Source organism: Sarcophilus harrisii, chromosome 3, assembly GCF_902635505.1.
Source record: "Sarcophilus harrisii chromosome 3, mSarHar1.11, whole genome shotgun sequence".
NCBI lineage: Eukaryota > Metazoa > Chordata > Mammalia > Dasyuromorphia > Dasyuridae > Sarcophilus > Sarcophilus harrisii.
The window spans coordinates 75,124,908-75,143,444 of record NC_045428.1 but is presented as its reverse complement, the minus strand read 5'-3'; the positions used below and the strand labels follow the sequence as shown (position 1 = coordinate 75,143,444).

At 38.0% G+C, this 18,537-nt stretch overlaps 1 protein-coding gene across 2 annotated transcripts in view; it reads right to left on the bottom strand.

Annotated features, from left to right (window-relative positions):
• Window positions 1–11,666: 11,666 nt before the first annotated feature.
• PLEKHM3 (pleckstrin homology domain containing M3) overlaps window positions 11,667–18,537 on the bottom strand; it is a 180,581-nt gene continuing 173,710 nt past the window's right edge. For both annotated transcript variants that reach the window (XM_031958191.1, XM_031958190.1), the window contains one exon: window positions 11,667–18,120. In XM_031958191.1, the coding sequence (XP_031814051.1) occupies window positions 17,943–18,120 (178 nt within the window). In that variant the 3' untranslated portion in view covers window positions 11,667–17,942. The remainder of the gene's footprint in view (window positions 18,121–18,537) is intronic.

Genomic DNA, 18,537 nt, shown 5'->3' with positions numbered 1-18,537 from the left:
ACCAAACTGTCCAGAAGTGGAAGCGAGGGTCTGATATAGAGATGGGGGGTCATTTGAATAGAGCAGATAATTAAGCCTTCAGAGCTAATCAAATTACCAAAACAAGCATCTAGAGAGGAAAGAGAAGAGGGTCCAGGGTAGAGCCTTAGAGTACACTCACAGGGAGAAGACATGGTTATTAAGGATAATTCAGTAAAGTTGAGAGAAGGCTATCTGATTTAGTAACTGTAATGATATAGAATTCATTTACAGTTTATTGGGTTCTATTTTCTAGAAATTATCTTGAAAAAGACTTACTAAGGGAATCTTTTGTTTTGCATTATATTGAACTCTGCTCTTTGCTCTATACTCTAATTCTAAGCTCTGTACACAGCTAGTATATATCAGAAGAAAAATTTGAATCCAGGTCTTCCTAATTAACTCCAAGGCTTTCTCTCTCTCTACATGATTTTCTGAAGGTATTATTATTAATATTATTACTATTGTATTTTCTCATCTTAGTTCAATGGAGTTCAGGTAGAAATAGTCTTGAAGTAGGTAAGTACTTTGCTATTATTCTTTTTTGTTTAATGTTCTACTGACTGTTACACTGACAGATAAAATGACTACTTGTAATTGAATAAAAGTGTTAGGCTATAATCTCATATTTTGTAGGTTCACAGAAGACAAATCCAATAGCAAATGGGATGATGAGAATTTGTTCTTCATTTTATTCCCACCTCATTTTGATTTCTTCAGCTAGGTAGTCTCTCTGTTTTGAATATTGAATATTTAGAATAGTGACATCTATTAAAAAGTTTCTAAACTTTTATAGAGCAATGTTCTATCTTGGTCATCTTGAACAGGTTTTGTCTATGAAAATGCTATATTTCCAGTATAGTCTGCTTAATTTTCAAGACTTTTTTGAGGTCTATATTTATAGTAGGGGATTTGTCATCTGTTAATTTATGCAAAAGAGAGCTTCTGATGTGTAATTTTATTCTCTTTTTTAAAAACATCTATTCATTTTATAGATGAAAAATAACTGAGAGAAAGAAAGTGACCTGCCCAAGTAATAATAATTAAGTTTCATACTAAAAGTACAGACTTCAAAAAAAAAAACTTGAAAATCAAATAAACGGTATTAGAACTTTAGCCTTTCTAAAGACCAAACTGTTATTGAAGATCACTGAGACAAGCCATTGCTCTATAAAATTTAGGAACATTGTTTTTAATAGATGTCATTATTTTGAATATTCATAGTCTCCAAGTTACATGGAATGAAAAGCTTTTGGAACCTAGATCTAGCTAAAGAAATCAAAATGAGGCGAGAATAGAATGAAGAATATATCCAGGTTATATGTTACTAGATATTTGGTAGGTGTCAAAAACGTTTTTTTTTTTTTTGCAATGTACAATTATATACTGTTTTCTAGCATAATCTTCAATTGATCAAGAAGTCCAGATTCCTGATTATTGTTACTATTATTATTATTCTCACAAGCATTTTATCTTTATAATAACCCCAATATGTAATCATGTTTTTATACTAGGATATTAGAGTATAATTATATACAATTATGTAAAAGTAACAAAATATACAAAAGTACTTTTATATGCAACAGAATTAAAATGAGAACATAACTGTAATAAAACAGGAATGATGTCATTATATTTTCTCACTATTTCCATAAAGTGGATTGTTCACCAGAAGTTAATTTTCAGTATGCCTTACTGATGCCCAGATTGGGTTGAGATTTATATGCCCAGGTAAGGTTTGAAAATTCTGCTCTTCTCTCTCTGTGATCCTGTGTATGATCACATGGAGGAGGATAGAAATAGTCCCTATATGACTTGATTTATCACAAAATCAGTAACTGTTGCAACAGAGTAGAATTTATGGCATTAAAAGGATGTGAATTTATAACACGTAAGTTATGGAACTATCCTTCATCACATTTTCTTTCTAGATTTTGCATGCTAGATGTCTGCCTAAGTTGCCTAGTTCTGGCTCTATGCCCAGACAGTCATTTATGGAACTACAATTAACACTATGAATCCCCAGCTCTTATGTCCTTGAACACTGGGTAAAGAACTGCTTGCTCCATGAAGGTGGACAATTCAAAGAGTGCATTAACTGATGTCAAATCTTTGGTTTTCACTCTCTTATTTTATCCCATTGGCTTCAGAATGGAATGTACTATGGTTCAGAGCATTTTCCCCAATGAATGCAATTTGTCTTTTCCTGTAGACACGGCAGCAGGTGGGCAATGGCTTGCTACCTCAGCTCTGCCTCTCTTGGAAGCAGTGAGTAAGCTATTTGGAACAGTTGACCCAATTGAAAATTCCAATTTACTCCTGCATCAACAATTTGTATTTATTTCTTTAAAAAGGGCTCAAATCCCATTTGGTACAAAACATATCTGGTTTGGATATGTATATGGTGATCTTAATGGGTCTTTAAGAAAATGCTAGTTTATTTTCATAACAGTGAAAACTATCTCATGGCAGTGTTGAAACCTGAGCTTATTCACTGTGTGTCACTACAATAAGGTTTGGTCTCTAAGGCAATTTGGATGTCCTTGGGTGAGGAATTAATATGCACTTTGTATAGTCTTGTAATATGGGAGGCAATTTTCTGTAATACTGTGGGAGATGTTCCTTTATGAACCAGAGATAATTTAGCTCACTGTTCACTTGGAAAAATTACAATGCTAATAGCAGCTCTTCAGAGTCAGAACAACAGGCAAAACCAAAGGAACCGGGTAGTCATGGAAAATGTCTGTGATCATGACAAAGGCTGGAGGAATTTCCCCAGATTTATTCACTTTGATTGGATGACAAGATCTGAAATAGTGTATCCTTTATGAATATGCAATCAAAATGGTGGTGGTGGGGCTAACATAGAGGGAGTCAGAAGAACTGGATTCCAATTCCAGTATTGTCACCTGTGATTTGGCCACTTTTCTTCTCTCAGTTACCCTTTCTTCTTTTGTAAAATGAATCAATGTGGAAAAAAAGTTCTCTAAGGTCTCTCCAAGATCTAAATCTGTGATTTTAAATTGATGTCAAAATCTGCAACCGTTTATATCAGGGTTTCTTAAACTTTTCCCACTTGCAACTTCTTCTCGCCAGAGAAATTCTTATAGGACCTGGCAATAACAGTCCCTTAAATAAGGTGTGCAAATCAAACATTCACTGATAATAAATCATAAAGAAATTTATTTTAAAACAATTCTTGGTATACACATAATTTTACTATTTATTAAAGATGAAAGAAAACTTGCATAAATGAGATGGATGTGCTTGTTTATTTTTACATACAGAATTAAATCTTGGCAAAATATTTGATCGTTTTTACTTTGCCAAATTTTTCACAACCCTCCACATTCAGTTACGTGACCTCTCCTAGGGCTTGTGACCCACAGTTTAAGAAGCTTTGCTTTATATCATGGAGGATGTATATAGCATAGTACAGTGGAAAATAAGCAAGCTTTAGCCTTAGGGGACCTAGAGTCCAATACTGGTTGTTTGACCTTGGAAAAATTCTCACCTTGGTTGGCTTTAATTTCCTCATCTGTGAAATGGGATTGAGAAGTGGACTAGATCAGTGGTGTTTAATTCAATTAGTAATGGATCCCCATTCGGGCATATTGACTGAGAAAACCACAAATTAACATTATTTCTCTATGTTGTATTGTACTTTTACTTATTTAGTTAAACATTTCCCAATAACATTTGAATCTGATTTCCTTTAGGTCATTTTAGCTCTGAAGGTACGATCTAAAGATATGAATTCATTCCTCATTCCTCATTGTGCCGGTAAATTGGACAACATGGTTTTTACCCTTTAGACTTTCGGCAGGGTCAGGTCAGGTGGAGGAATCAACTTTGGTCCTCTCCATATGAATCTGAGTGTGGAGAAGATGAATATCGATTAGGAACTCATATTCTGCCTCCAGGAGAATGTGAAAGAAGGACTTTTGGAGTCCTATTTGCTGCAAGTGCTCTCGGTATTTCTTTCAAGTTTAGGGACATTGGAGAAGTCCCTAAATTTCTGTGGGGGATTTCTGGGGGGGGGAGATCCCCAGGAGCCATTCTGGGAGCCACTTTGAGAAAACCATATTTCTGAGGGCTTTGTGAGCCACCTCGTTGCTGAAGAGTTAGCCTAGGAGATTCTGGGGGAAGCCGGGGCTATTCTGGGTACATTTGCCTCACGGGCAGCAGATTGGAGAAGGTACTGCTTTGGTGGGCAGTATGGTTCCTTTAGGACTCCAGGGCAGAGAATAATTAGGTAAAAGGTGGAGACCAAAAATCAAAGCCACACCTTAGCTCCACCTATACAGGGCAAAGACACTATTTGCTGTTCTGGCAGGAATTCAAGGCCATGCTTATCCAGCTCCCAAGCATAATCCTGGGGAGCAGCACCCTTTCCTGCTGGATACTTTCTCCTCGCTGGCTTTGGTGACAGTACTTTTGTCTAGGTCTCCTCTGACCTGTCTGATTATTTCTTCTCAGTCTTTATTGCTGGCTAATCATTCAATCATACTCCCTAACTCTGGGAGTTACCTAAGATGCTATCTTTGACCCTCCTCTCTTTACACACTCTTTCTTGGTGTCCTTATATCCTATGGCGTTAATTATCCTCTCACTCAACAGATGACTCACATTCTCTCTCTTGAGTTCTAGCCCTACGACCTATTGGATATTTCAAACTGAATGACTTCAAATGCAACATATCTAAAAAATAACTTACCTTCCCCCCAAATTTTCCCCTTTACCAAACTTCCCTATTTTTGTAAAGGGCATTACCATTTTTCTAGTTGTTCAAGTTACTTTGTTGTTATCCTTGCTACTTATTCCTTCTCACAATATATTCAATCATGTCCTAAATCTTGCTGTTTCTGTCTGCACGATGCTTTTTTTCATCTGATTTCTTCTCTCCATTCACAATAAATTATCTTAATTCAGCTCGAATTACCTTTTGTTTGAACTACTGCAAGGACTTCCTTTCTGAAGTCATATTATATTCCACCCCATCTTCCACATAACTGCCATTGATCTGCCTTATGTCCAGATCTGATTGTTCCCCCCTACTTATTAAATTCAGTGGCTTCCTCCTGCCCTATGACCAAAAAATAAACAATCCTATTTGGTATTAAAAGGACTTTGTTACCTGCCCCTGCCCCCAAATTATTTTCTAGTCTCATATATTATTTCCTTTTTGTGCATTCTATGGTTCAGCCTTTATGGTTCTCTCTATTCCTAGACTACATTTCCCATTTCTACACCTTTATGTTGGCTGTCTCCCATCCTTAGAATAGATTCCTTCTCTATTTCCAGCTCATAGAATCCTCCACTTCTTTCAAGATGAAATTCAAGTATCAATTTCTTCATGACCCAAGCAATTAATCAAGAAGCCTTTATTAAGTACTTACTGTGTAGTGGTACAAATTCCTACCTTGACCATGTCCCCCCAAAATAAGTCTTATATGTCTTATTTCTGTTAGGAGGTGAGTGACAGACTTCATCATCCTTCCTCTGAAATCATGGTTGGTTTTTCCACTATCAGAATTCTCAAGTCTTTCAAAATTATTTGTCTTTACAAAGTTATTAGTGGATAAATTATTCTGTTCTATTAAACCTTGCTTATAAAATGGTAATTATGCAAAACACTCCATAATGAACTTGGCAAATTAAGGAGTTACAGAATTAAGGTAGGTTTTTGTTATATATAACTTTAACAACTGTTTCATGTAGGCCCACCTAAGGCTAATGTTGCATATACAAATTGTGAAGACTGAGTTAGCACCCTGGATACTTTAGAATCACCAGAGTCAGGATAAGTAAAAGTCCTTGGTCTTTCTTCTTGGTCTTTAGGGGTAGAAGTGAAGGGAATGGACACAGGCTATCCACGACCCTCCTTCTCCTCCTCTACTGCCAAAGTCACTCTAGCTTGTCTTATTCCACCCCCTAATCCCTCCCACAATTCTCTGTATACACCAAAAGATTGAACCAGCACAAAATAGTGGGAAAGGCCATTTTCCAAGCATATGCTAATAGAGTATTGTCCAATCGGTAATTAGCCTTAAGCTATCGGTTGTCCAACCCCAATGCATCAACTCAGAGTTTCAGCCCTTTACAACAAATCAAATGTTGATATAGAGACTTTTGGACAAAAGAACCAACTGGTACATATGAATTATTTTAAACTTTCTTATGCCTTTATAAATATAAATAACTTTTTGGTTTATTTATTTTTCATACACATGGCTTTTTGTATCATGCTAGGAGAAAAAAATCAAAACAAAAGGGAAAAACCATGGGAGAGAAAAGAACCACAGAAAGAAGAATGAAGATAGCTTGTGTTGATTTACATTCAATCTCCATAGTTCTTTTTCTAGATGCAGATGACATTTCCTATCCAAAGTCGATTGGGATTGCCTTGGAAATATATTTGTTAAAATTAATATAAATGATTGCTAATTTATATTATATATAACATACTATGTAATTATTATATATTATGTCATAATATATCATTAATTATTATATGTAATAGATAATAATATATCATGATATATTATTGATTAAAATTAATATTACATATAATAAAATGTAAAATAATTAGGCTTCTATATTACAATATGGCAACAAGCTGAATTAGAAAAACAGCCAACCTTAGATATATTTTTACATTTAAAATGTGTATATTTGGAGAATGTTTGTATGAATTGAACTTTTTTCAATTTTGTGAATACACTGGCAGTCCCAAAAGAATTCTACAAATATTAGAAATAAAATTCAATAACTAGAGTCCTGTGCTTTTATTAAACCATCTTGTAATATATTGTCATTTGAAGGATTATTTTTTGAGGGGGGTTATCTTTCTATGGGAACTTTTTGAAAGGATTATAATCATAGAGCAACTTCTTAAGAACATGGATTATAAAAATCTAGCTTTAAAAGTGTGTTTGTGCATGTGTGCTTGTGCATATGAAAGACAGAGACACACAGAGAGAAAAGACAGAGACAAACAGACTGTGGTAGACAGAACTCTGAAGGACTTGGATTCATTTCTAGCTCTATTATTGCCCCTTTCCCATTTCCTTCCTTGAGTGACTGTAAACAAGTCATCTGTTCTTTTTCCTCTGTCTTATAAATAGGAGTAATAAGAGCTGCTCTCATTGTAAATTCAAGAATGACTATAAGGCACTATCCCTCCCTCCCTCCCTCCCTCCCTGTTTCCATCTCTCTGTCTCTGAATCTCTCTCTCTCTCTCTCTCTCTCTCTCTCTCTAACAATGTGTCTTTTTCTCTCCCTCTCTCCATCTCTCCGTTTTTCTATTTCTGTTTCTCTCTTTCTGTGTCTTTCTCTCTGCATCTGTGTCTCTCCTTCCCTCCCTTTTTATCTCTCCCTCTCCCTCCCTTCTCTCTGTCTCTGTCTGTTTCTCTCTGTATCTCTCTGTCTCTCTCTCTATCTCTCTCTCTCTCACACACACAAACACAACCATTCATCCCTTCCTTCATCCACAGATGTACTAAATCTATACAAAGTATAAATGCATTGTTGTAGGCTGTAAAGAGGGAGAGAAAATGGTAAGTGTGAATTCTTCTGTCAAACTTTAAGTTCCTATTTAACTGTGATTTGAAGTTGAGATCGGACCTCATTATATAATAAGTACTTGAATTTTTTGTGGCTTAGGGTTGTTGATTTGTTCATTATGGAAATTGGGATACTTTTGAATTTCATGAATTTTCCTTGTTTTTTTCAGTAATTGACCTTTGTGATTTAAATAAACTAAAAAGAAAGAGAGAGAGAGAGACAGAGAGAGAGAGAAGAGAGAGAAGAGAAGAGATAGGGAGAAGAAAAGAGAAGAGAAGGAGAGAAAGAGAAGAGAGAGAGAAGAGAGGAGAGAGAGAAACACAAGAGAAAGAAGAGATAGAGAGAGAAGAGAGAGAGAAGAGGAAAGATGAAGAAGAGAGAAGAGAGAAAGAGGAACAGAGAGAGAAGAGAGAGAGAGAGAGAGAGAAAGAGAAGAGAGAGAAGAGAGAAGAGAGAGAAGAGAGAGAGAACAGAGAGGAGAGAGAGAGACACAGAGAGAAGAGGAGAGAGAAGAGAGGAAGAAGAGAGAGAGAGAGAAAGAGAGAGAGAGAGAGACAGAGAGAGAGAGAGAGACAGAGAGAGAGAGACAGAGACAGAGACAGTGAGACAGAAAGAGAGAGACAGAGAGAGACAGAGAGAAAGAGACAGAGAGAGAGACAGAGAGAGGCAGAGAGAGAGAGACACAGAGAGAGAGAGACAGAGACAGAGACAGAGAGAGAGAGAGAGACAGACAGAGAGACAGACAGAGAGAGAGACAGAGAGAGACAGAGAGACAGAGAGAGAGACAGAGAGAGGCAGAGAGAGAGAGAGACACAGAGAGAGAGACAGAGACAGAGAGAGAGAGAGAGAGAGAGAGAGATAAATTAACACCAATTGAAGGAGTTTTTCAGAGCTGTGCTTGCTGGTCAGCGCTAGAATTTATGATGGTAAGGACCAAAATTAGAGCTTAACTGGAAGTTCCAGAATAGGTAGCAGGAAAAAGACTTCCTTGACAGCCTTTTTTGGTAACCTTCAGGCATGACCTCAACACCTCAAGTAACCAGGTTGTAGAGTTACAGTCTATATAAGCATTGGGTAAATAGAAGCTCACCTCACCTGGACAAAAACAAGAGGTTTAGGTTTAAAGGTAAAGTTTTATGGAACTTGGAGCAGCCAGTTCCAAAGTATTCTAAGTATGTGAGAGGAAAAATAACTCTTAAGTCTGATGATTTTGCTAAAGCCACCAGTGCCGTGTCCTTCAGGTACCTGGTGCTCACCACAAGGCACGGCTAATGTTCATTTGTTAGCAACATCTTTCTTTTAAGCTATCATTGTAACCATCATCAAATAATGGCCAAGCCCAGGGAAAAAATGTCTTCTGAGAGATTCAAATCCACAGTTATTAGAGGGCAGGAAAAGAATGGAAAAAAAAAAATATGAATCTCTAGGTTCTTTTCCATGTCTCTGAAAATCAGTATATTTTCTTTTAGCAAAGATTAGGAAAATAGGAAAATCTTGCAGAAGCATCTAGACACTTCAATTTATTACAAATAGAGGGAAGATAATATCCTGTAAATCAAATGAAAAGGCAAGAGAATTTTTATCAGCCTCCTAACTACACTGTATGTCTAGTTTGGTTCCTGTAAAACATTAACTCATTTCTCCTTATCGGTACTGGTTTCATGGTGGGGGATGAAGTCCAACAATGTCTAGGCCAGAACAGGTCTGAGTCCTGATTGATTTCCTGAGGGTGGGGTTGGAGTGGTGTGGGATCTAGCTTGTTTTGGTGTGTCCAAGATAGAACAGTTCAGGACTTGGGTTTGACAACTGGTAAACATTTACCCAGAAGTAGCTTTTCTGGCTTCTCTGTCTCCCTCTTTGAGGGAGTGAGTTTAAATGGAGTTTATGAATTATTCTGAGCAGCTCGGGAGCCCAAAAAGCTTTTGTGACCAGAAGCCTCTGTGTCCACGGGCCCAATTTCAGCCACAGGAGTTATCACTATCTCTGGTACAGGTCCCCCTCCACCCTTGGCTGGGTATTGTTGTTTAGTCGTTTTAGTCACGTCTAACTCTTCACGATCCCATTTGGGATTTTCTTGGCAAAGATCCTGGAGAGGTTTGCCATTTCCTTCTCCAGCTCATTTTACAGATGAGGAAACCAAGGCAAACAGTGAAGTGACTTGTCCAGGGTCACACAGCTAGTACCTGAAGCCAGATCTGAATTTAGGAAGGTGAGTTTATCCACTGCAACACCTACTAGTTTTTTTAGCCAACAAATACTTATTAACTACTTTGTGCCAGCCACTGGATACAGCCTGGGGATACAAAGAAAGGCAAAAACAATCTCTGCCCGAAGGCGATTAGAGACACATCAGTAAGTAGGGGACACATAGAGGGCCAATGGAGGATAATCTTAAGAGGAAAGCAGTAACAGCTGGGGGCTGGAAAGGCCCACAGAGGGGAGATTTAAGTTGAATCCTGAAGAAATCCAGAGACATTGGGAAGGCAGAGGCAGGAGTTGGAGTTTTGTTTGTAAATAACAGTAAACAAATTAGCCAGCTGTAATTTAAGTGTAAGAAAAATGGACAAGGAGAAAGGGGTCAAATTTTGAAGAGCTTTAAATAACAAATGAAGAACTTTACACTTGAGGTGGATTTGTGCTTCAGGAAAATCATTTTGACAATTGAGTGAAGGATGATTAAAGAGATTAGAGAGACTTGGGACAAGGAGACTGATTTGAAGCCCAGGTGAGAGATGATAAAGGGCTAAGTTAGAGTGGTGGATGGGAGTGTAAAGAACCGGGCTCGTGAGTATTGTAAAGTAAACATGATAAGATTTTGCATTGGCTTGGATATGTAGGGTTAAAAACTAGTGAGGATTCAAGGATCATCTCAAGGTTGCAAGTCTGGGTACTGAGAGAATAGTGGGACCCTCAATAGTAATGGTGGAATTTGGGGAAAAGATCTTGCGTTCTGTTTTAGACAGATTGAGTTTGAGACATCTCTGAGACATCCGATTTCATGTGTCCAAACAGTAACTGGTGATGGATGAATATAGCCCAGGAGAGAGATTAGGACTCGATATATAGAAATCTATCCATGTTCTGTGGAAATGGTCAAGGGCTTTAGGTACCTGCCTGTTGCTGTTGTTAGTGCTTGATCAAGCAATGAAAAAATATGAGTGGGAGTAGCAGGGCTGAAAGCTGAAAGCCATGAAGATTTAAGTGCTGGGAAAACTAAAACAAAAATGAAATAGTGCTCTGTTTCTCCTTTCTACTTGATCTGTGCTCATTGTTGGGAGCACTCCATCCAAAGATGCAGATCAAATCCATCCAGGTTCTTTCAACCTGTACTCCTTCTTTTCAGGGCCAAAAGGATGGTAGAAATTATGGGAGAGGGATCTGTCATACTGGGAGTATTCTTCATCTTTGGCAAAAAGATTCCTTTTATCTATGTTTCTGTTCTAAATCATATTGAGTCCGGGAATTAAGCAAGATTCTCAATGTGCCAGAACTTTTTCATGCTAATAAGCCAAATAACTAAGGAAATTGTATTAATGCTTTCAGGATCCTGAGTACTATGTGATAAATTACCTCTTCAATTTGCTAATCCTCCCACTTAGCCTTTATGATGCTATAGGAAATTTTTATACTTAAAGTACTGATTACAAAGAAGGAGGGCAGACTGGATCAATATTTCCTGTTAGTGACCTAGAACAACTACTACTATTGGCTGGAGTCCACAGGCCCAATTCCTAACACACCCCCCCCAAATAATTGGACTATGATAAAATAAAATTGTCAGTAAATAAGACTCAAAGCATTACTATCAAACCTTTTAAAAGCTACAGTATTTCTCAAGCCCAGAATCATCATTACAACATTAATGAGCAGAAGCTCTGATAAAATTATTTCAGACTGACAGATTTTAAAAAATCATACCTTTGGTACGTTAGAATGAGAGTATTTTTACTCTTTGGTATATACCATTCTTAATAAAAGTAGCCTTGAATATATTGGAATAGCATCCAGTACTCAGTTCAGGTCTTCATGACACCTGTGATAATATTATTACTATTTTAATGAAGGAATTGCCAGAGGAGAAATTATTTTCTGTATTGTGTTTATTAATTAGGAGATACTTTTATACATTAGGGACTGGTGCACTTAAATTAGGTTACAAATGATCATAAAATCTGGGTGCTTGTCAACAATACAACTTCAATTTCACATAGACATTATTACATTCAATTTAAAAAATAATGCAATGTAAACGCAGTAGTGAAGTTAAATAAAAATAAAACAATGTAAAACACTTAAGACAGAAAATCTAAATATAAATTAACACGTTGAAAAAGTTTCCTGTCACACATACAACAATGATATGAAAATGAAAATCCTTTATTCTAAATTGTACAAGTGAGTCTAGTGCTCATAGAAATCAAGGAATAATTATTTTGCCCTGAACCAGTAAGATAAGAATGAATTGCATCTGATAAAATTCCTGTTTTACTCTTTAGTATCTGACCCAGGACATCTCTACAATCTTAGCAGTCCTTTCTTGCCCTCAATTTTTTCTTGTAAGGACAGACTGATGACCTTTTATTGTGAGTGATCAATTGTTTAAACCATGACTTTTGCCTATGGTCAAAGCCGAAATTTGGCTTTAAGTCTACAGTGTTGAAAACTAGGGAGCTACTCCTGGTGATCTACCACATCAAGTTACAGTGTTTCATGGCAAGAGGGACATTCACCCAAGAGGATTCTAGTTTTCTATCTGGTAGAGTGGATAGCTTGGCAACAAAGGAAAAGGATCCATGTGCTCAAATTAATCCCCCTCCCAACCTATAACTGCTTCAAATTTGAATAGCTATTCATCATTTCTACCCATTGGTTCCAAGCCTTCAATGCCATCCTTGAATTCCCCTGAGTCTAGTTAATTAAAGAGAAATTAAAAAGTGAGTGATTAAAAAACAGCTTCAAGTTTCAATTATTAGATCCTTTGTTTTTCCTGATAAAATAGCCAATAATTCTCAGGAGCTAGAATTGGTACTGTTCCAACGTGGCAAAGCATTTCTGACAGGATTCTCTTGAAGTTAAGGCACCAAGTTAAACCAAAGTGAAGGGTTTGACATGCGTCTCAGAATATGTTGGCCCTGTATACATCTCATACACAGAATGCATCAAGTCAGGAGGGAACAAGCAAAATGATTCATATTTTAGGGATCCCGAAGGCTCAATAGACTTACCGTGGAGTTTCAAGTGGATTAGACAAACTGTTTAATGAGGGGTTAGGAAGCAGGAATAAAGACACGCAAGACAGTACTATAAGGCACTCCTACGGAAAAAGAAAAATCAGAAGGCAGATACAAAGTAGGAGCCACAAGAGCCTACTTGTTCACTAGCTAGGTTCCTAGCTAAAAAGCTTGAATCAGAGTGAGAGCCTAGGATCAAGGGCGAGGAAGACAGAGGGAGAGGGACTAGTTTACAGTAGGATAATAGAAAATGAGAGATCATCTCTAGCCTGGTTAAGTTTTTACTTAATGGTTCCCTTTCCTGTATGTGCCTGAAGTGCTCCAATTGGGCAACAGTCAGCTTCAACCCAGACCTTTCTAGAGAGGCCCTCAATGGCTTCTATTCCCTTGAAGAAAGACCAAAGCAAAATCCCAAATTCATTTCCTATTTATGTTTAAAACTATTGTTCATGTTGGGGGCCACTTTGTGAGATATGTGATATAATAAACAATGATTTAGAGTAATAAAAGTAAAAAACAAATCAAAACGTTGATGTTTTTTGATATTGCTTCTTCATTCCTCTGCCATTCATTGCTGATGGGCTGTCTAAAACTCAGCTTTTATTAAACTTGGTCTCTCAAAGTACTTTAGTATGCATCAAAACATCTTCTCCCCAAACAAATCAACTTCATATTAAAAAGTTATATCAAAGACTTATGAACCCAGTAAAAACAAGAATACTTTCTAGCATGAACAAGATTAGGGGCTAGAATCTGAGTCAAAAAATTGAGTAGTATGCAGTAGGAATCAACATATGTTTGTCCAAATGAGCACCAAGCAAGGCTCACTCAATTAAGAGTCGGGCTGTAACAGTCAGATACTCTCTCTCCCAAGAATAAAATATGGAGACTTAAAAGAGTAATCTATTTTTGCCTTTAAGACACTAGGGATAAATATTAAGATCCAAGAACACAGTTACTAACAGATATACGTATTTTTAAAAATTAGCCTAATTACAATTCAATTTGGTATTTCATTTTGAGTCAAATATTCCAAAGGTTTTGTTTGTTTGTTTTACAGTGGTTCACAAATATTCTCTACTTTAAAATTTAATTTTAGGAAAAAGTCAAATGAGAGACAAAGCTAGAGAATGATAAAAGATGAACAATTACATACGTCTCCTTTTACTATGTTAAATTAAAAAGTTAATCTCTGGGTTATTTATAGACCCTAGACTGAAGTAGTATAAGCAAGTTCAAGGTTATGGTTATAGTCTAGATATTTCAGCAAAGTTCTCAAAATACTATAGTTAATAGTTGATAGTTCTATACAAGCGTATATATCTATGTTTTTGGCTTTATTCTAATGAAGGAACACAACAGAGCCTAACTTCCACTGAGAATGTTTCTGTTTTGCAGCTGAGTCACATGAAATAATTTTATAAATGGTTCTTTATTGTATGAAGACCAGAAAACGTACATGATTAGGAGTCAGATCTCTAGGCGGGTTGGTGGGGTAAAGAGAAGAAATGATATTGCACCGGTGTTCAGCACTGGGTACAGCTACACAAAGAGAAATACAAGTAAAGAAGGTTGACGATCGATCAGTTAGGGACTTCAGCTGGCTTGTTTTAAAAAGGGGCCTGTATTTTTGTAAATGCTTCTGTTTCTCACAGAAGCTGAGGAGAAACGAAAGAAAGTTCCCTCCCAAGAAGAATTGGAAAAATCAGTCTCTTAGAAATCACAGAAAATCTATATTCCTGGCCACTTTTCCCTGAAGGGAAGAAACATTTGCTTTTTTAGTAGGTGGTTATCTTTTGGCTAATCAAATTTCAAAATCAAGATTACTCTTCAGGTTAAGGGATATGAAAATAACTACAATGTTGCCCTGCTAAGAGGCAAAGAATCAGAGGCAAGGAAAGAAGTTTTGCTTGGTCTGTCCAGTAGAAATGTTTTTTAACTTTGGGGGAAAATTGTACCCCCCAAAAAATTTCTTCCTTTTCAGTTAAATGATTTGAAGGGCTCTGGGGCCTTCCTGCAGTGGTGCAAATTGAGGTCTATTTAAGGAACTGGCTTTTTTGCTGCACGGTCTGACTTGCCAATATTTCATCAGGATTGGACAACATCACACCCTAAGATGTTTCTGGCACCGGTAGAAATGATTTCCTCAAGGGATGCACCAGGGAATTGGTTGGCCCTTTCAGTGAAGAAAGGTTCCTCGAACCTGCTGCCAGCTCTACGAGATTAATTGGCCATTTTGTTATATACCTCATGTGCAAGACGTTCAACCCAGGATGAGAAACAGAACACACGGGAAAGCAGGATATTCATTTGGCCTTAAGAAGGCAGTGATCCATGAGGCCGGCTTCCAGTTTGACTATTTTCTAACAGAAGGGACAAATGCCGATACATTGAACAAAGCTATTTATTAGACTTGAAAACAGTAAGGAAAAAAGAGCGTCATTCTTCTAAGGCATTCTGGGGTATAAACGACAACTGTGCATTTTTACTGCATATATAAATTCTGATCTCTGTGGTCCTCATCACCGGCAGATGTGGAATGGGAACAGAGAAGCTAAGTCAAGGTGCGCCAGCCAGGGTTGCCGTCACTGCCCATGGTGAAGCTTCACCACCAGGGAAAGGTACACAAACAGCAAGATCACCGCTCTACATCTGGGGGCAGGACTGGGATTTCACTTTTATGCTTTTCTTTGGGAAGATGTATAAAGTGATGGACGTGGATAGTTTTCTGCGGGGTTTCCTTTGGACTCTTTTTAGCAAGGCTACCTGGTGAAACAAAGCCCCAGGGCCCATGAGGTTACTAAACTCAAGTTTTGACTCCTGGGGTGATCGGAGAGTGGGCAAAATCAAGGGTGTTGGAAGAGGAGAACGGCAATCCTACTCCTCAGGTCTCCAAATGTAGCTCCCTATGGCTAAGCTTACTCACAGCCAGGATCACAGATACATTAATTATAATAAAGGCAAAAAATAAGCTACAGTGACAAGGAACTGGGGGTGGAGGGCGGAAGGCACTTTGCCATTGGAGCACATCTGTTTTATAATAAGCAGGTCTATAATTCTCTTGTGAAAGATCATGTTCTGCTATCTTCTCTGAGGTTGGAAAATATAAATACTGTATTTCAGGAAGGTAGGGGGGAGGGGAGATCAGATTGTTTGCCTGTCTGCCAAGTGATTATTTTTAAAATTTCCACCCCTTTTCTTTTGACTGTAACCTATGCCAGAGAGGAGAGGGAGAAGGGAGGGAGGGTCGAGTGATGGTGGTGGTAAAGATAACCTGTTTTTCCAAGACGAAAAGGCACCAAAAGGCTTCTTCTGAATAGGCCTGGCCTTTTAACAAATTTTCATGCCTCAGCTACAGCACTCCAGCTACTGTATAATTCAGAAATGAAACACTTGGTGGTTAGCTATTAAGTTTAAATGTGTGGTCTGAGTCAAGAGGTGAAATGTTCACATCTCACTGCCTGACGACACCAGAGTTAGCTCGGCGACTCCTTTGTGTGAGAGGGACATAAAAATCCATGTGCTGAGTTCTGGAGAAAGGGAGGAAGAGAGGATGATTGTATCATGGAGGATTCTTTATGAAACAAAGTGAGATGAAGTTTTAAAAACTCAGCAACAATCGAATCACAAAGAAGCCAAAGGCTTCTGATCATTGAAATGAAATGGACCTCCCAAGTTGATTAGGAATTCATCTTCGATATCAACACACTTCACTACTGCAGTAAGAGTTATTTTAATGGAAGGGAACGGAAGCAAATCATGTTTCCAGTGCTGTCCCACCTGCCATTTCTATCCCATCTGTGTTTCCACAATAGTACATGTGGCATTTAAAAGGATGCTGCACTGGGAACATCGTGACCCTGCCCAGCAGCAAAGCAATTAACGACTTCTCTTATTTATCCTAGCACTCATGGTTTTTATTAAAGTAGATCTATTTTCTAGCTTTTTTCCCTTTTAAAGTAGTATATTTATATCATTGCTTATTTTTACATGCTTAGTACTCAAATAGTAATAAGTAAAATGCACTGAGAAACTTAAAATTCCAAAAGGTAGCGTTAATATAAAGGGGTAAGTTATAGACCCAAATGACACAGCTGTGATGGGAACCGAGACAGAACGTACGTAGTTGGGAAGAATTTGTGGGCATTGCAGTGATGTTTCTTTTAAGACAGTGAAGGCATCCTTTCCTGGAGTGGGATCATTAAACACTGTATGTGCCAGTGTAGCACTGGGTAAAATTACAGAATTTCTTCTGAGCCCAGCCCCATTAAAAACCATAAATATCACCCCTATTGATAAAACACTGGGCTTTTCTACAGCAATTCTGATTTAAGATAGCTGTGAATATAATCTGTGACCACTCCAAGAAAAGAATGTGGCTGGGGTATATGTCAGCAAATGGTCAGATAACAGTTTTTCATAAGAAATCTTGTCTTTTATCAGGAAGGAAAATTTATAAGTGTGACTTTAAAATCGGAACTAGCTCCATGGGTGAAATTAGGATGAGTGCTGTCAGAAGTCACACCCACACATGGCTTCTAAGATATTCCACTCTGTTTAGGTGAAATACCAGTAGGGGGATTACAGTTCCTATGGCAAACTGAAATGAAGGGACATAGCCAGTGATAGAGGGTCCTGGAGGGAGCCAAGAGGAGTCACTGTATTCTGAAAACTTTTCCATGAAACACATGAGTCAACTTGTTGCTTCAGCTTCTGTGAAGGCTAAAAATAAATAATACAAAAATCACTCGAAGCACTGTTGCTGCTTACTAAATGACAAGGGTCAATGAAATAATAAGTAGGGCAGGAAATGTTTCTGCCTATAGAATAAAATGGCTTCTAAGAGCCCAAAAGAAAAATCTGTGACTTCTAAAGCATCAGGTGCACGCTGCGTCTTGCTGGAGATGAAGCAGCTCAAAGTCCTGACAAAACGTAATCATCTATGGTAATTTTGGAGCCACGAAGGCTCCGGGTCCTTTGGGCAGTACCTACATTCTTAGGAAAGCATATACATTGGTGTGATGCATTTCTAGCTAACGGACAGACACGTCTTCCTTCCCCCTACGTGTCTGGCTCGTTTAGAAGATGCTCTCCCGCCTGTTACCAAACCGGCCCTGTGGCCGGCAGTCAAGTGTTCTGGTAAGACAGCTCGAACATGCTGCAGGCCTCTTCTAGGCTCTCATCCATATTCAGTCTCCTCCAGAAGGATTTCTGCTTCTTTTGCAGCTCTCGACGGACACACCTGGGACAGGGGACGGACTTCACTTTGCACTCGGAGTGGAAAACTGCCCCACAGCTTTCACACCTGCAAAATCCAAGCAAAGACAGAATGAGGGGACTATAATCGTCTGACACCCAGAGTCCCTCCCCTAGCAGATATGTACTTTCAGTGTAATCAGGGCAGAATGCGATGTTTTACACAACCATATACAATACGAACCTGTGAATAGCTAATAGAGTTCGGCTGGCTTTCCTTTTTTAAGTGTCAATGTTATATTTTACTGGGGAAATTAAACTCTTTCCTTTTCATAGAGTTAGCACTTGCTGAGCATAAGGCCTGGGATTGGGCATGGGGGCTCAGAAACCAACCAGCATCGCTCAGGTTATGGGTAATAATGGCTAAATCCCTGTAGCGTTTAGTTCTCCCACCCAAGAACAAGAACATTGTTAACCACAGTAAAAAAGAATAGGTAAGGGTAGCTACAGAATGACTTTACACTAG